Source organism: Staurois parvus, unplaced genomic scaffold, assembly GCF_062004578.1.
Source record: "Staurois parvus isolate SC_StPar_1 unplaced genomic scaffold, SC_StPar_1.0 ptg001208l, whole genome shotgun sequence".
NCBI lineage: Eukaryota > Metazoa > Chordata > Amphibia > Anura > Ranidae > Staurois > Staurois parvus.
In genome coordinates, this window is record NW_028319004.1 from 680323 (window position 1) to 699980 (window position 19658).

Consider the following 19658-nt stretch of genomic DNA (forward strand, 5'->3'; position numbering starts at 1 on the left):
ATGGGATTACCAATCAACAAACATACCATAATATACGTCCTACATTCTTATGAGACAATCTGGTATTTTATCCCCATCACGTCTTTTCATATAGCATGAATTATATGGAAACAGGGAGGTTCCTTTTTGTACCTTTTCATGAAAATGAAATGAGTCTCAGCAGTGTTACTGGAGTCACCTTGTTACATAGTTACAGAGTTCATCTGGATGGAAAAAAGACACCAATCCATCCAGTCCAACCAACAGAAAAAGCAAAAATGTATGCAGTAAGTAGTACAAGTGCCTAAGTATATAGGTAACAAGCTGCTATGCACAAAAAAGGTACCAATATCACCCTAGGAAATAGCAATGTATATATAAAGTGCAGCGCTCGATGTTAAAACCAATGTGTGTAAAGAAATGAAAATAAATCCTTATTAAATTGTAAATATATATAAATAAAAGTTCAAAAGCCGAAGAAGATAGTCCAGCAAATCAATATAAAGATATAAGTGCTCGGGTGACTTAGAGATCCGGTACCTGTGTGGTAATGATAAGGCAATGCGCACTCACCGGACGCGCATAATAAATGCGGTTTTGTGTATAAATAATCCCGATGTCATCTGATTGTGGGTGGTCCTCCCTCTGTTGGGTATGAGGCTGATGGTCCTCTTCCACTAGGGGTCCCCCTATGAGCTCCTGGTAGGTGGTATCCCTCTGGTTAGGCTGGGTAGCAGTAATCCATCCCGGGAGTGTGTCTGTGGACTAAAGTACTCCCCCTTCTCGCCAGAGATTCTGGGCAGCAGCACGCAAATGTCATCACAGCTGGCTTTCCACTCTAATGCAAGGTGGATCCGTTTACCCTGAGTTTATTCTTGATCCAGTGCTGTGCTCTGCTGCATCTCTTCTTTCTTTTCCCTGGTCCCACTAGAGCAGTGGTCTCCAAACTTATTGGTTGATGGGTGGAGGGAAGTGAAACATAAAAAACAAAACACACAAATAGAACATTACATGAGGAAATGCACATCTTACCGTAAAGGTCTCAGTAATCTATAAACAGAAGAATCCAGAAAAGAACTCTCACAGATCTGCAGCTTTGTAGAGTTAGCATTCATAATACACGGCTCAAAAAATGAAAGAAAGACTTATTAATCAGGGTCTAGCATCAAGTCAATGAGACTCCTGAGATATTGATCTGGTCAGTGAAGTCGCAGAGGGGGCTGTTCATCAGTTTCAGCTGCTTTGGTGTTAATGAAATTATGAACAGGTGCACTAGATGGGCAACAATTAGTCAACCCTCGAAACAGGAATTTACAGGTGGAGGCCACTGACATTTTTTTCCTTACTCATCTTTTCTGACTGTTCTTCACTAGTTTTTCTTTTGGCTCGGGTCAGTGTCACTACTGGTAGCATGAGGTCATACCTGGACCATACAGAGGTTGCACAGGTAGTCCAACTCCTCCACGATGGCACTTCAATACTTGCCATTGCAAGAAGGTTTGCTGTGTCTCCCAGCAAGAGCATGGAGGAGATTCCAGGAGACAAGAGCATGGAGGAGATTCCAGGAGACAAGAGCATGGAGGTGATTCCAGGAGACAAGAGCATGGAAGTGATTCCAGGAGACAGGCAGTTACTCTAGGAGAGCTGGAAAGGGCCGTAGAAGTTCCTTAACCCACCAGCAGAACCGTAATCTGCTCCTTTGTGCAAGGAGGAACTTCATGAGGGTGGCCTGAGGGCCCAACATCCTCTAGTGGGCCCTGTGCTCACTACCCGGCACCATAGAGCTGGATTGACATTTGCCATTGAACACCAGAATTGGCAGGTCCACCACTGGTGCCCTGTGCTTTTCACAGATGAGAGCAGGTTCCCCCTGAGCACATGTGACAGACATGAAAGGGTCTGGAGAAGCCGTGGAGAACATTCTGCTGCCTTTAACATCATTCAGCATGAAAGTTTTGGTGGTGGGTCAGTGATGGTCTGGGGAGGCATATTCATGGAGGGACGCACAGAGCTCTACAGGCTAGACCAGGGGTGGGCAAACTTTTTGACTTGAGGGCCGCAATGGGTTCATATATTGGACCCGGGGGCCGGACCAAGAGTAGATGAATGATGTGTATGTGTCATCCATAGTAAGTATAGTAATATTCCCCCATAGTAAGCATAGTAATTCATCCCCCATAGTAATTCATCCCCCATATAGTAATTCGTCCCCCATATAGTAATTCATCCCCCACATAGTAATTCATCCCCCATATTAATTCATCCCCCATATAGTAATTCATCCCCCATATAGTAAGTCCCCCATATAGTAATTCATTCCCCATATAGTAAGTCCCCCATATAGTAAGTCCCCCATATAGTAATTCATTCCCCATATAGTAAGTCCCCCATATAGTAATTCATTCCCCATATAGTAAGTCCCCCATATAGTAAGTCCTCCATATAGTAATTCATTCCCCATATAGTAAGTCCTCCATATAGTAATTCATTCCCCATATAGTAAGTCCTCCATATAGTAATTCATTCCCCATATAGTAAGTCCTCCATATAGTAATTCATCCCCCATATAGTAAGTCCCCCCTGTGTCAATTCACTTACCTTTGCTCCGCGCGTTCCTCTCGTATTCCCGCGCCGTTCTGGTCTTCAGGGAGGACTGTGAGAGAAGAGTTCGTCACGCTGCCCCGCCTACATCCAGGCTGCCCCGCCTACATCGTGACAGCTGCAGAGTCCTGACGCCCGAGAGGAGGGAGGGGGCGGCCATCCGAGAGGGGGGGCGGCCATCCGAGAGGAGGAGGAGAGGAGGCCGCCCGCCCGCCCGAGAGGAGGGAGGGGAGCGGGCGCCCGGCACGCATCTAAGTTTGTAAAGAGCCGCGGCTTGCCGACCACTGGCCTTGCGGGAGCCTAGCTCCGCGGGCCGGATTAAAAGGTCCGCCGGGCCGTATACGGCCCGCGGGCCGTAGTTTGCCCATTGCTGGGCTAGACAATGGCACCCTGACTGCCATTAGGTATTGGGATGAAATCTTTGGACCCATTTTCAGACCCTACACTGGTGCAGTGGGTCCTGGGTTCCTCCTGGTGCATTGGGTCCTTGGTTCCTCCTGGTGCACGACAATACCCGGCCTCATGTGGCAAAAGTGTGCAGGCAATTTCTGAAGGATGAAGGAATTAATACCACTGAATGGCCCCCATGCTGTCCTGACCTAAATCCAATAGAACACCTCTGGGATGTCATGTTTAGATTCATCCAAGCCGCCAAGTTGCACTTTAGACTGTCCAGGAGCACAGTGATGAAATCCCCCAGGACACCATCCATGGTCTCATTAGGAGCATGCCTCAACATAGTCAGGCATGCATGCAAGCATATGGGGGCCATACAATCTACCGAGGACCATTCTGAGTTGCTGCAATTAAATTTCGGTAAAATGGACTCGCCTGCTGCATCATTTTTCTTGATTTTTGGGGTGCCTTTGAATTCAGTTTTCTGTAGGTCGATCATTTTCATTTCCATTAAACAATGGGGCATCCTTACATTCCTAACACATTACCCAGCCCATGTCAGTATAAAGATCCAGCAGGAGATTGTTCCTCATTGAGATCTGATGGGTTTTCAAAGTGTTCCTTTCATTTTTTGGAGCAATGCGTAACATAAATGTAAGGGTCGGGTAGCTGAGATGTGAGGTGATCAGTAGAAATATGTAATTGTGAATCTAGTTTCATTCCATGTTATTACAGATAAGTGTTCAGTATTCGGTCAGAGACATATGTTCACCAATTAGCATCTGAAAGGACAGAGCAGCTTCTAGGCTAGAGGTGTCACCTGGATGCCAATACAATGTTGTCACCTATGTAGCCAGAGTTTGCCACCTTCTTGAACCTAGAAGAAGAATCCTAGTCATTTCTGCTACAAGAGTCAGCAGGAGACCTTGAGAAGGCTCCGAAGTTTCTGTCAGCTTTGATTTATATCCACAAATCAAAGGAATGTATTTCATCTCTCATAAAAGCTAAAATATTTGTTGCAGAGAGATGAAAATACTTCCTTCTGATTGGACACACTGTAGGCTACATCTGCATGTAAAACTGTATTTGTAGCCCCTGTGGAATCCCAGAGAAACACAGGAAACAGTTATATGGTGCCTGATTGCAACAGCTGAACAGCGATTGGTTCTGTTGTGTTCGGACTAACACACTGGTGTCGGAAATTCTATCCCTGACCAAGTGATCTAAACCATTCAGCTCTGGGCACTTCAGAACCCAGAACATCCTATGGGCTGCTACAGGAACACCCCCCAGGGTTGATTGGCCAAGGGCTAATGTGCAGTCCACATCCATATTTCAATAAATTGAGTACCCTGAGATATGGACGGGGTGATTTGTACGGAGCCGGTTCCATGTGACTGGTGAATCGTGGACTTTCTCTGACTTGCTCCAGTCACAGGATAAATCTTGGTAAAAGTTTTATTTCTGTTTTTATTCCCTTTTATTTTATAATGAATAGCCAATTGTGTGTCTTTTTGTATTTTCTGCAACTTTTTTTTCTTTGTACATATTTAATACATTGCCCACTTTTGGGATATTAAATCATAAAATGAATAAGTGACTTCTGTGTACTAAGCTCGGGCTCATATCTCCGGAGAGATTGTTGTATTGTAGAGTCTATGTGCTCAGTCTAAGTTCATTGCCAATCTGTATGCAATTGTACTGTGTGTTGGCAGATTGCCTGCAGATTGTAACATAGATCTGCCAGACGGGGATCTGTGTGTGTGTGGTGGCCCAGTAGACCAGTCTGTGGACAAACTGTTGGGTGGTGGCAAGCTACCGTGTGTTGTGTGTCTAATGTGGGGGTCTGTGGACAGTGGAAGAGTGATTAACACCGGGGTTCTAGCTTGTAGGATAGCTGGAGGAATCCTAGAAGGGTGTGCCAATTTCTAGACTGCTCCTCAATCCTTAGCGTGCACCAGATTGTATATAAGATTCATATCTGCCTGTGTGTGGTCAGCCAGCTGGATTGGAGTGGAGTCTCCCTCTAGTGATTGCCAGAGGTAATGCGGGCTGTGAAAGGGTATCCTGACCAGTCTTATATGCTCAAAGTCCCCCTCATTCCCTCTTTACCCCAAGTCACGGGCGGACCATGCCTTGGTTAGCTAGTCGTCATGGGCATGCATTTTATCCGTGACACAGTGTATAATCCATGATGTGGGACTTCTCTTGTCCTCATTACATTGGAGTACAGAAACTCTTCCATTGTGACGTTTATTCCCAAGCTCTCCCAGAATCCCTCAGCTTGGAATAATGGCCGCTGTGTCTGCAGAAACGTAGAGAATACTTCCATATACCGCGTCTCTTCATCTTGTTCATCCTTCTCGTTGGCAGAACAATGACATCTCAGCTAGACTAGAGGATGTGGGGACCACCACGGGATTATTTGGTGTTTGTAATCACCTCCCCCTTGTTCCTGCACTGAGGGGTCCCGGCTTCCATTCCTTCTCTATACACAGAACTAAATACTTCAGTTGGGGAGAAGTTTGTCCCTTGTGGGACTTGAGACCTGAAAATGACCCTTGTCTATTATTTGGTATAATAACTCCCATGGTTCAACCCGGGGAAACGATGAAAATATGATCTTCCTCATAGAAATTCTAACAAAAGGCAACATTTTCCATTTTAAGTCAAAATTCATTTTAAATTGTTCCCCATCACACAGAAGGAATGTACATGCTTTGTCACTGAGCGCACTGCTAGACAAATGTTTTTATGAATAGACCCCTAAATGTCAGGAGATATAATATATTCTATTATATTGTATTATGTTATGTTAAATTATATAAAGACGGGAAGTATGGAGCAGATAAATGAACAGACCTCCTAGTAATGTTGTCAAGGATTCACTTAAACGATCACCCTGTCACGTGTCCGCCACACACCACGCCCACAGCGACTAGCTAACCGTGACGCACGCGTGCGGCCGCGACAGGGTGGTAAAGAGGGGGAATAAAGGGATTTACACTTAAATATCTCAAACCGTATATAAGATCAGCCGTGATACCTTTTCACAGCCTGCACTACCTCTGGCCACCACCAGATGGAGACTCCACTCCAATCCAGCTGGTTGACCACACACTGGCAGATACAATCTTACATACAACCTGGTGCCCTGATTAGAGTTGAGGACCAGCTTAGTAATCACACACCCTTCTAAAGGTCCCTTCAGCTATCCTAGCTCGAACCCCGGTGTTGATAACCCTTCCACTGTCCACACACCCCCACACCAGACGCACCACAAAGGTAGCCTGCCACCACCCAACAGTTTATCCGCAGAATGGTCTGTTGAGACACCACACCCACACAGATCTCCGTCTGGCAGATCTGTTACCTTTGCAATCTGCGTGCAATCTGCCCACTCACAGTGCAGTTGCATACAGATTGGCAATGAGCTTAACCGAGCGTTTTAAAGGCACTAAAATACAATACAATATAACCCAATCTAATCTCTCCGATCTAGTCTCACCGATCTAGTCTCTCCGAAGATATGAGCACGTGCTTAAATACACAGAAGTTCACTAATTAATTTTAAGATTTAATTTCCCAAAGTGGGCAGTGCATAAAACATGTACAAAAGATAAAAGGTTACAGCAAATACAACAGATATAAGAAGACACACAAATGACTGATTACTATAAAATAAAAGGGAATAAAAAGACAGAATAACACTTTACCCTGCGGCTGGAGCAAGCCAGAAACTTGGCAATCCGCTAGTCAATCGAACCAGCTCCGTACGAATCACCCTGTCCAGATGTCCATGCGTTCAATTTATGGCGATTTGGACATGGGCGGGACATTAGTCTTCGGCCAATTGACTCTGGGGGAGGTGGTCCTGACCTGCCCACAAGAGGTACTGTGTATGGACCTGCCCAAGTTCAATTGGGCCGAGACTGGCCTGAACACCAAGTTGGGGATTGGATTTCTGACACCAGCGCGTCAGCCCGATCGCAACAGTACCAAACACCATCCGACTGTCGCGCCCCCGCGCCATCTAATCATTCCATGCATTTCCCTGGCTTCCTCCCCAAGCCACAAATATGATTCTTATATGTAAATGTAGTGTACAGAATGGTCTGCACAAAGGAAGCATTTCCATCTCTCTCCAATTAATATTTCATCTTTTATAAGAGATTAAACATACTTCTTTGATGTGAATATTACCTATAGAGCTTTCCACATAAGGCACACAGTCTGTCTGCTGTCACTGGTTTTCCTCAGAAGGTGATAACCTGATTGACACACAAAAGTTGTCACCTCCAGGAACCTGGCTTTAGACTAATTAATGCTAAATGATGATTGGGTCTGTAAGGCCTATTGAGGAATTGTGTATACATACACCTCTGACCCCATATCAATTGTTTGTACCTTCTATTCATTTCCCTACTGCCCAGGGGCTCAATGTACATCCTTAATGACCAGTCTGTTCCTGCACACACCTTTGTAATGAAAGGGCCTGACATAATCTAATCTACTCAACCTGTCATGGCTATGATACCATATTTCCACTCAAATCTTACATGTCCGTTACAATAAATTTTACATGTCCGTTACAAATGTCATTACCAGGCTGCAGCTAGGGGGAGCTCTAATGTTTGAAGTGTTCCCACAGGAGAGTGATTCCTTCTAGCTCACATATACTTTTTGTATGTCTAGTAAAATTGGACTTTTGAGGTAGAAGATTATACATTGTAGCGCCCTCCTAGTTCAGCCAGGGGGATCTACACCCTAATGGTTGGTCAGAAGCTGCTTAGCAGCTGAGGTGTGATAGCCAGAGGGGTCACAATGTGGTCAGGGGGGCTGAGATGAATATATAGGTAGTGCAGCGCTAGACAATAATATCACAGAGACAAATATAATGGAATAATACAAATAAACTGATGTGAGCACATATAGAAAACTCTTACAAGGATGTGATAGAAACACATAAGTGTATAGAAGTAAATAGAACCCCAATATTCCAGATGGCCTATAAAGTGCAATAGTCCTTGTGTCCCTCAATACATGCTACATGGGTGCATAAACCCCTTCATAGCGTGTGGCATGCACAACACAATAATAAAGTGTCCTTAATGGAAACAATCAATTCATGATAATAATTATGATCTTCATGCCGGTGTGCAACCAATCAGTGACAGTCCTCAGTGGCTGGGGTGCCCCCTCACCTTCCTGCCCCGGCCCCACAGGGCCAATGAGCCTTGCAGTATTGCTGTTCCACAGGAAAGCTTCCTTGTTAGTAGTAATGTTGGGACTCTCTCCTCCTCTGTACCGGGGTCTCCCCTGAACTCTCCTGCTTCTCAGGGCCAATGACCTTCCAAACTCGTCCCCAATGAAGTAAGAAAATCCGATATAGTGTGAAACCTTTTATTGTTAAAATATAAAGACTTGGATCTACTCACATCTGTAGATGTTTTCACAGCATTAGTTCCACTACAGCATGGGTGTACTGCATGTGTGGATATATCCGGGTGCACCAAGATGGCGTCAACGCCGGATATGACGTCATTGCGCTGCCGCTCGAGCTCCTCCTACTGGTGTATCCCTGACTGATAGATGTCCTCTGTCATCTCACACAGACCTGTCAGAGCAGCACTCATGCTTTCAATAGCTAATTCTTTCATCTCCAGCTGTTCTCTAATAGCTCTGGTCTCAGTATTTAGCAGCCCCATGTCCTTAGAGTTCTCTCCAGTATATCATCAATAATGTTTGTGTCATTATTTATCATGAGTGTGATTCCCCATCCCGTGTAGGTAGGGAACCATGACCACACCTTATTCCCCATCCCGTGTAGGTAGGGAACCATGACCACACCTTATCACCCATCCCGTGTAGGTAGGGAACCATGACCACACCTTATCCCCCATCCCGTGTAGGTAGGGAACCATGACCACACCTTATCCCCCATCCCGTGTAGGTAGGGAACCATGACCACACCTTATTCCCCATCCCGTGTAGGTAGGGAACCATGACCACACCTTATCCCCCATCCCGTGTAGGTAGGGAACCATGACCACACCTTATTCCCCATCCCGTGTAGGTAGGGAACCATGACCACACCTTATCACCCATCCCGTGTAGGTAGGGAACCATGACCACACCTTATTCCCCATCCCGTGTAGGTAGGGAACCATGACCACACCTTATTCCCCATCCCGTGTAGGTAGGGAACCATGACCACACCTTATCACCCATCCCGTGTAGGTAGGGAACCATGACCACACTTTATTCCCCATCCCGTGTAGGTAGGGAACCATGACCACACCTTATCACCCATCCCGTGTAGGTAGGGAACCATGACCACACCTTATTCCCCATCCCGTGTAGGTAGGGAACCATGACCACACCTTATTCCCCATCCCGTGTAGGTAGGGAACCATGACCACACCTTATTCCCCATCCCGTGTAGGTAGGGAACCATGACCACACCTTATTCCCCATCCTGTGTAGGTAGGGAACCATGACCACACCTTATCACCCATCCCATGTAGGTAGGGAACCATGACCACACCTTATTCCCCATCTCGTGTAGGTAGGGAACCATGACCACACCTTATCACCCATCCCGTGTAGGTAGGGAACCATGACCACACCTTATCACCCATCCCGTGTAGGTAGGGAACCATGACCACACCTTATTCCCCATCCCGTGTAGGTAGGGAACCATGACCACACCTTATTCCCCATCCCGTGTAGGTAGGGAACCATGACCACACCTTATCACCCATCCCGTGTAGGTAGGGAACCATGACCACACCTTATCACCCATCCCGTGTAGGTAGGGAACCATGACCACACCTTATCACCCATCCCGTGTAGGTAGGGAACCATGACCACACCTTATCACCCATCCCGTGTAGGTAGGGAACCATGACCACACCTTATCCCCCATCCCGTGTAGGTAGGGAACCATGACCACACCTTATCCCCCATCCCGTGTAGGTAGGGAACCATGACCACACCTTATTCCCCATCCCGTGTAGGTAGGGAACCATGACCACACCTTATCACCCATCCCGTGTAGGTAGGGAACCATGACCACACCTTATCACCCATCCCGTGTAGGTAGGGAACCATGACCACACCTTATCACCCAGCCAGTGCCATTAGTACAGTGTCAGTATATAGAATGTTTCACTGATCACTGTATTCCTGCCACTAGTGACATCACATAGTGTCAGGGTCAGTAAGCCCCTCCCAGCCAGGGTCAGCTGGCGTAAGATTGGCCGCACACTGTCGCACTCACGCTATAGGTCGCTGATCACCGCCATTACTAGTATAGTGTTTGTACGGATCAATATATTGATCATGAACAGAACTATACTAGTGCCGGCTTTGTATAGTGTCCCCAATACTCAGTGTTAGCCGGATCGGCCCGGTCACTGCCAGCACTAGTGTTCAGCCCCTCCACTGTTCTTCACAGAAGATTTGTACCAATTGTGGGCCAAGGCAATTTATACACCACAATACATGGCGACACCCAAATTCAGCTCTTGTCACACAATTCACATGGAACTCTATCACCGTTTATGAAATTAAAACTTTTTTGGGCCGAACCCCCAACATGGACATTACAGAAAAGAATGAATTGCAGTCATATTGGTCCGCAGACCCGATTCATGGTATGTCCGTGTTCTCTGCTGGTACATATATGTCCAACATGGACCAGCAATGTACTGGAACGTCGCTGGACTTGGAGTGGTTATACCGGGAGGATGCTTGCAGCTACAGGCACCATTCTAGTGCTGGTTTATTAGCTGGTGGTTGGCTTTCATGTAAAAGTAATCCTAGTGGCCAATTAGCTGCAGAATTGTTTTTACCATCATTTTAAATGATTTCCTATAGCAGCAAATCTGATGAGATGAATGAAGTGGGTGTAAAGTGGAAGCAGTGGATGTGCATGGAGCAGCATCTTGAGCACAAAGCACTTTATGTTGTGGATGGATTTGCACACAGTTCAGTTTCCTTCATTTATTGATAAACCCCATAAGACCAATGAAGTGGGTGTAAAGTGGAAGCAGTGGATGTGCAGAGAATAGGATTTGGAGCCCTGAGCTCTTTATCTCTGAATGTCTCCACATATTTGTAGTGTATTTGTGATGATTTCTGTGCACACACAATAGGACAGCGCTGTGACACATAATGCTCTTCTAGATGACAGGGAATCCTTCCCTTTGTTACAGCAGCAGTCCGCTAGAAGGTTTTTGTAGGTTTGGAGTTGTTACACATAGCGCGGGTTTTATCCATTTATAGTGATGACATCATTGCCCAAATCTGGGGGTCACCAGCCATTTCCACCCTTTACTCCCAGCTGGGGGGCTTTGTATCCATATACCAGATGTTCTACAGGACTAAATCTGCCATCAATGTTACTGCAAAATCAAAGGGGCCAAAACCCCTCCCCCGAGGAGTCATATATTTCTGTCCCCCTTGGTGGGAGTGGAGGTGACCCCTCTATAAGGATCTACAGTCCATACACACCCAGCACAAGGCCGGGGTCACACTACCAGACGCTTCTCGGGGCTGCAGTTCCTCTGAGCTCCACAAGGTGGGGATCTCACTTCTACCCAGACAGGAAGTCTCTATGGAAGACAGACAGGAAGTGATGTCAGGTACAGGCAGGAAGTGATGTCAGGTACAGGCAGGACGTTCTATGAATGAGGAAGTAGAGAGGAGACATTCCTGGATGTGGCAGCAGAGGAGGTAATACGTAGATGAACCCCTTCAGGGGGAGGAGTTGATGATAATATATTTGCTCCCAAAGCTGGCCTACATGGTTCAGTTTTATCGTTCAGCCAGCGGGATGACCATAAAAACTGAAGTGATTCCCCCATCCGCACATTGGAGGTGGATGGGGGACTCCTCCCCGCTGCACTCTTGTATTCTGACAATGGGGGGACTCCTCCGCTCTCAGAATACACAGATCAGCACTGAAGCTATTGGCTGCAGCCGTTGGGGGAGTGGCTTTTATCCGGCAGTGGCCACACATGGATGGAAATGTGAGCGATCCCTGCTGAACCAGCTGAATTTCCATGGATCTATGGTCACCTTCAGTGACTTCCTCCCCTCCCCCTCATCTCCTTCATGATGGAAGTCATGCTGAGATCATCTCCCATTGGCTGAGCAATATTCTCATTTGTCTCTCAGCTCCTTCTTGCTATTCCTCGTCCTGCCTGTTGTTTCCTTGGATTGATTTTCTGTGTAGTGACCCCGGCTTGGTCTCTTGGATGCGCTCGTCTGTTGCTTGCCCTGACCTTTCTCCTGATTCCTGGATCTCCTCCTCATCTCTCCTCCATATCCTCTTACACAGCTTTTCTCCACACCTGCAGTGACCCTGGGGGGAGGAAACTTGGCACCAGCACGCCGCCAAATCCATCCCCACCATTAGGGGCTCTGGAGACAATTGTCTGCTATTTACACTCCGTTCCTCCGCACGTCACCTGATCACATGACAGCTTACTTCCACAGATTCCGGACAGATTTCTGGATGGTAAAGGTCAAAGTTCACTCTTCAGTTTAGGAGAGGTAGGACGCACCCAGGAACAAGGATTTGGTTTATAGGGGAGCCTCATATAGAGGACCCCTCAAATCTCCCCATCCAAATGTCCCTCCATCCAGAGTCTATATGTCCTATGACATCACACTGACCTCACAGCTCCTCCTCCCAATGTCCCTCCATCCAGAGTCAGAGAATCCTATGACATCACACTGACCTCACAGCTCCTCCTCCCAATGTCCCTCCATCCAGAGTCAGAGGATCCTATGACATCACACTGACCTCACAGCTCCTCCTCCCAATGTCCCTCCAACCAGAGTCAGAGAATCCTATGACATCATACCAGGGGTGAACTGACCATTCGGAAACTCGTGCACTGCCCGAGGGCCCAGGGTCAGTTGGGGGCCCCATGAGATGCCCATTGTACCTTTTTCATAGGCTTTTTTGAGTTTGGGCAAGGACACAGGGGCCCCATGATCCCCTATTGCCCGGGGGCCCCATGAGTTGTCAGTCCACCCCTGCATCATACTGACCACACAGTTCTCCTCCCAATGTCCTTCCAACCAGAGTCAGAGAATCCTATGACATCACACTGATCTCACAGCTTCTCCTCAAAATGTCCCTCCGGCTGGCTTCTTTTTCTGATGCTCTTAGAATGTGGGTGTCCCTTGGTATTCTCAATAGTTAGAACAAGCCTATACCCTGCGTAGTGTGGGGGTCCTGTGGGGGGAATTATACCTCAGCCTGAAGTGGGGCTTTAATAAAATGGAGACCTGAATGGAGAGGTGAGGAGGATTCTGGGAATATCATTTGATGTGACTATTTGTGTTCAGATGTAGAGTTTTCCTCCTGTGAAGTCTGGAGATCATATGACATCACATTGCCTCCACCTCCCTCCCTGATAGAAGAGAGAAAGAAGAAGAAGATTCTAGAAGTCACCAGAGAGATCACTGAGCTGCTGACAGGAGAGGTGAGCGGTGCCGGGAATTCTGGGACATTCTCCAGTAACAGACAAGGGATGTGTCTGGATGGTGACTGTATCATTGTGTGTGTCAGGTTCCTATAAGGTGTCAGGGTGTCACTGTCTATTTCTCCATGGAGGAGTGGGAGTATTTAGAAGGACACAAGGATCTCTACAAGGACGTCATGATGGACAATCAGCCGCCCCTCACATCACCGGGTAAGAGGAGACTTTATTGTAAAGGAGAGAGCAGTACGGAGGATCCACCTAGATCCCCCATCATCTGATAAACACATAGAAACAATGGATTCAGTCAGTGTGTGTGTTTCCTACAGATGGATCCAGTCATGGGAACCCACCAGAGAGATGTCCCCGTCCTCTGTATTCCCGGGATTCCACACAGGAAGGTCACACCATCCCTCACCATCATCAGGTAGATGAGGAACAATCACTGATAGTATCATTAGGATCTGTACATTATCTGCATTGTTACCATTGATGTCATTTTATTATATATTCAGAGTGGAAACCTGAGAGATCCTAAAGTTGAGGTTAAAGAAGAGATAAAAGAGGAGGAGGATGAGGATGGGGGATGGAGGAGTCAGAGCTTCTAAAAGGACACAAAGATCTGTACCAGGACACCATGGTGGAGTCATCCAGCTACAGGAACCCACCAGAGAGATGTCCCCGTCCTCTGTATTCCCGGGATTCCACACAGGAAGGTCACACCATCCCTCACTATTACAAGGTGGGTGGGATGGAGCATCTAGAACATGGACTTGTAAAGATGATGTGTGTTTTTTTTTTTTTTTTATGTGACCTTATATCTTACAGATGATATTTTCTCTCATTTCCTTGATTTAGAGTGGAGATCCAATCGATATAGAATTTGAGGTGAAAGCAGAAGAAGAAGAGGCGTATGTGAGGGATGATCAGCAGTCTATGGAGGAGGATGGAATAACGGGGACATTTATAGAGGAGGACACTCCTACAGAGATCAGCACAGGTGGGTCATGAACACTAAATCCATTCCTCCACCCATACTGCTCACTGATTGGTCCAGAGTAGGGCGGGGACTGGGTGATATCAGCCTGTAATCCCCTGGTCACTTTCCTGAGCTGTGTTCCCCGTCCTGTATTCCTGGATTTCTCTCGGATAATCTTCCTTCTCTGTGCTGCAGACACAATTTATGTATCTAGACTGGATTTATGGGGATTCTGGGGTTCAGCTGGCAGCAAAATGTTTTTCAGCACAAGCAATACTAGACCTAGACACTTGGGGTGTGTCTTGGGTGTCCTTCCTCATGTCCAGATCTAGTAAGATCTCTGACAGAACATTTCTCCCAGGGTTCCTTGCTCTGTGTTCTGCTGGCTGTGCCGGGTGGAGGGATATGTCTGTAGTGTCTCAGACCCAAGTCACTGAGTGCAGTCTCAGGAGATGGGAGGCAGCGGTGTGGGATCTCTGCAACTTGTCTACAGTAAACATTTAATGTTCCACTGATTACTGAATACCAATATTATGAGTCCTGACCCTTACACTGTATAATTTCTATTGTACATTACATACTCCTGACCCCTGCACTATATACTCTATGTTGTACATTACATACTCCTGACCCCTGCACTATATACTCCATGTTGTACATTACATACTCCTGACCCCTGCACTATATACTCTGTTGTACATTACATACTCCTGACCCCTGCACTATATACTCTGTGTTGTACATTACATACTCCTGACGTCTGCTCTCCCCCCTCCCCCCACTGCTATATATACACATAATATGGATTCTCTTTTGTTCCTCCCATTTCCTACCATTTGGACATTTTATATCGGATGATGTGATTGGAGCACAGACTTTTACATGGTGATAATAATGTGATAACATCCTCCAACTTTGGACCCTTAAACAGAAAGTGATAATGAGGGAGGAGTCAATACCCCAATGATGGTGGTCTTCAGGATCAGTCCAGTCTTCATCTTGGTTGTTCTCCCCCCATCCTCACTCTCTGACCTCTGGTGGGGCTCAGCCCCGCTGTTCTTCATGACTAAATCATGGACTAAATCAGGAAGTGCAGTACTTCTTGTGTTGGGAAGATGGCGATGAGTGATAGAGGGGGTGGGGCCCCTCGTCCTATAATCCCCTCATCACTGTCCCTCCTATAAAAGACAGTTCTGGTTGTTTCCTCACTCTCTGACTAAGGTCCATGAATACAGAAATGACCTGGTAGGAGATCAGAGGAGCCATTTCCTAGTTCCCTTGAGGGTGGAATTATAAGCTCCTCAGAGACCAAGCTGCCTGATGTGGGTGGAGTCCTGGTTTGGGGGAACCAATCAGCTCCTGTCTAGTAATCCTCTTTGTCTTTGTATTTTAGTCCATGGCCGGGAGATGAGGAAAACCTCCGAGGATTGTCTCACTTTGTCTCCAGACTGGAAAGTAGAAGATGAGGACATCACACAGTATAGTCCAGGAGAAAACCCGGCTCCCTCCAATGTCCATCCGGCACCACCCAGTGTAGATGGACCATCGGATTCCTCGTATCCTGAGGAACCTCAGACTGTGCGGGACCGGGCCAGCCTTCCAACAGGGAAGAGCTTCTCCTGTACTGAGTGCGGGAAGGGTTTCCGTTATAAATCAAAACTTAATGTGCATAAAAGATCTCACACAGGAGAGAAGTCACATTCTTGTTCTGAGTGTGGGAAATGTTTTTCACGTAAGTCAAATCTTAACACACATCAGAGATCTCACACGGGAGAGAAGCCATATTCATGTCCTGAGTGCGGAAAATGTTTTTCGCAGAAGAGCAATCTTTACAAACATCAGAGATCTCACACAGGGGAGAAGCCTTATTCCTGTCCTGAGTGCGGGAAATGTTTTTCAGACAAGACCAGTCTTTACGCACATCAGAGATTGCACACGGGGGAAAAGCCATATTCCTGTCCTGAGTGCGGGAAATGTTTCTCAGTGAAATCCAATCTTTACGCACATCAGAGATTGCACACGGGGGAGAAGCCGTATTCCTGTCCTGAGTGTGGGAAATGTTTTTCAGCAAAATCCAATCTTTACACACATCACAGATTGCACACGGGGGAGAAGCAGTATTCCTGTCCTGAGTGCGGGGAATGTTTTTCAGAGAGGTTCAATCTTTACAAACATCAGAAGTCTCACATGGGGGAGAAAAAGTATTCCTGTCCTGAGTGTGGGAAATGTTTTTCAAAGACATCCAATCTTTACACACATCAGAGATCTCACACTGGGGAGAAACCATTTTCCTGTCCTGAGTGCGGGAAATGTTTTTCAAGGAAGTCAATTCTTTACAGACATCAGAGATCTCACACGGGGGAGAAGCTGTTTTCTTGTTCTGAGTGCGGGAAATGTTTTTCAGTGAAGTCTGATCTTTACACACATCAGAGATCTCACACGGGGGAGAAGCCACTTTCCTGTCCTGAGTGAGGGAAATGTTCCTCACTGAATACATGTGCCAGAAGACCCCCCAATGGGACTTTATTGCAGCAGTGATAAATTATACATACAGGTGTACCTCGGTTTATGAACGCCTCGGTTAACCTCATTTTCATGTTACAAATAAAAATCCATTGAAAATAATGCCTCGGGTTATGATTTTTTGTGCACTACAAAGCAAGTTTCCCCAGGATGCATTGCACCTGGGAGGTTTATAGTGCCGCCCTCATGCATGCTGGAGTCTGGGTAGCACGAGGCGTTGAGTGTGGAGGAGTTGGAGCGGTTTTTGCATCGAGTTTTGTAGCCATTCTGAAATTTGTTTGCAGAGGTTTTTGGACTTTTTGGAACTTTTTTGGTGCATTTCTCAAGTGGTGGAAAGGTGGGGAGCAGAGCTTCATCATTTGCATGCATTGTGGGGGGGTTTCCATGTCAGCTCATGTGCCGTACACGCCTGTTACTGTGTGTTTTACATTGTGGGGCGGTTTCTATGTCAGTTCATGTGCTGTACACGCCTGTTACTGTGTGCTTTGCATTGTGGGGTGGTTTCCATGTCAGCTCGTGTGCTGCACATGCCTGTTACTGTGTGCTTTGCATTGTGGGGGGATTCCATGCCAGCTCATGTGCTGTACACGCCTGTTACTGTGTGTTTTACATTGTGGGGTGGTTTCCATGCCAGCTCGTGTGCTGTACACGCCTGTCACTGTGTGTTTTACATTGTGGGGTGGTTTCCATGCCAGCTCGTGTGCTGTACATGCCTGTCACTGTGTGTTTTGCATTGTGGGGTGGTTTCCATGTCAGCTCGTGTGCTGCACATGCCTGTTACTGTGTGCTTTGCATTGTGGGGGGTTTCCATGCCAGCTCATGTGCTGTACACGCCTGTTACTGTGTGTTTTGCATTGTGGGGTGGTTTCCATGTCAGCTCATGTGCTGTACACGCCTGTTACTGTGTGTTTTGCATTGTGGGGCGGGTTCCATGTCTGCTGCTCATGTGCTGTACACGCCTGTTACTGTGTGTTTTGCATTGTGGGGCGGTTTCCATGTCAGCTCATGTGCTGTACACGCCTGTTACTGTGTGTTTTGCATTGTGGGGTGGTTTCCATGCCAGCTCATGTGCTGTACATGCCTGTTACTGTGTGTTTTGCATTGTGGGGTGGTTTCCATGTCAGCTCATGTGCTGTACACGCCTGTTACTGTGTGTGTTTTACATTGTGGGGTGGTTTCCATGTCAGCTCATGTGCTGTACACGCCTGTTACTGTGTGTTTTACATTGTGGGGTGGTTTCCATGCCAGCTCATGTGCTGTACACGCCTGTTACTGTGTGTGTTTTACATTGTGGGGTGGTTTCTATGCCAGCTCATGTGCTGTACACGCCTGTTACTGTGTGTTTTACATTGTGGGGTGGTTTCCATGCCAGCTCATGTGCTGTACACGCCTGTTACTGTGTGTGTTTTACATTGTGGGGTGGTTTCTATGCCAGCTCATGTGCTGTACACGCCTGTTACTGTGTGTTTTGCACTGTGGGGTGGTTTCCATGCCAGCTCATGTGCTGTACATGCCTGTTACTGTGTGCTTTGCATTGTGGGGTGGTTTCCATGCCAGCTCATGTGGACAGATTTTTGGGGTTTCCATTATCTTGTGTGGATAGACTTGGGGTTCTTGGACTGGAACACTGAGCCTGGGTGGGGTGGAAAGCATTTTTTTATTTTCTGCTCACTTAGTGCCTGTGGTGTCATGGCACCCAAGAAAGCAGTGGAAGCTGGGAAGAGGAAGAAGGAGATGATTCTGGTCAAGGTCTAGAAAGAAATCATCAGGAAGCATGAAGGAGGAATGTGATTGACTGACCTCACCAAATAGTATGGAAGGAGTGCATCCACAATCACTACCATCCTAAATATGAAAGAGAAGATAACCGGGAGAGATGCAGCCAAGGGAGTCTCCAGGGTCTCCAAGCAACGGCCACCTGTTCTGGATGAGGTTGAAAAGTTGCTCCTGCTCTGGATTGAAGAGGAGCAGCATACAGGAGACACAGTGACCAAGGCGATCATCTGCGAAAAAGCCAAAGCCTTGCATGCTGACCTCGACCAATAGCCAGGAACGTCAGCCAATGCAGAAGGCTTCAAGGGGAACAGGGGGTGGTCCGAAAGGTTCAAGACCAGATCTGGCATCCACAGCGTGGTCAGGCATGGAGAGTCCACGATTTCCGATGTTGCTGCTGCAGCTGAGGAATTTGCTACTGAGTTCCTGGAGGTCATGGCTTCAGAGGGCTACCTTCCTCAGCAGGTCTTCAACTGCGACAAGACTGGGCTCTTCTGGAAGAGGATACCAAAGCGTACTTTTGTCACGGAGGAGGAGACCTCATTGCCTGGGCACAAGCCAATGAAGGACCATCTCACAATTCTGTTCTGCGCCAATTCCAGTGGGGACCTTAAGATCAAGCCCCTGCTTGTCTACCACTCCGAGAACCCATGGGCCTTCAAGAAAGAAGGTGAAGAAGGAGCAATTGAGCATTTTTTGGCGGTCCAACCCAAAGACTTGGGTCACACGCCTCTTGTTTGTGCAGTGGGTTTTTGGTCCTGCTGTCAAGCAGTACCTTATGGACAATAACCTGCTACTCAAGGCCATGCTGCTCATGTCCAATGCTCCTGCTCATCCTCCAGGCCTCAAGAAAGATGTTCCTTCTGCCTAACACCACTCGTGTTCCTTCTGCCTAACACCACTCCACT

The 19658-nt window shown here is 47.0% G+C and overlaps 2 protein-coding genes across 2 annotated transcripts in view; both read left to right on the forward strand.

Annotated features, from left to right (window-relative positions):
• The window catches only part of LOC149438170 (uncharacterized), a 98414-nt gene that overhangs the window by 63924 nt on the left and 14832 nt on the right, over positions 1-19658 (forward strand). Inside the window, 1 exon segment of the mRNA XM_089660186.1 lies at positions 19024-19494. Within this exon segment, the coding sequence (XP_089516312.1) occupies positions 19024-19494 (471 nt within the window).
• LOC149438171 (uncharacterized) lies at positions 15725-17772 on the forward strand. The gene has a single exon (XM_089660171.1). It carries the CDS (start codon positions 15775-15777, stop codon positions 16924-16926), a length of 1152 nt encoding a protein of 383 aa, XP_089516297.1. The 5' UTR covers positions 15725-15774; the 3' UTR covers positions 16927-17772.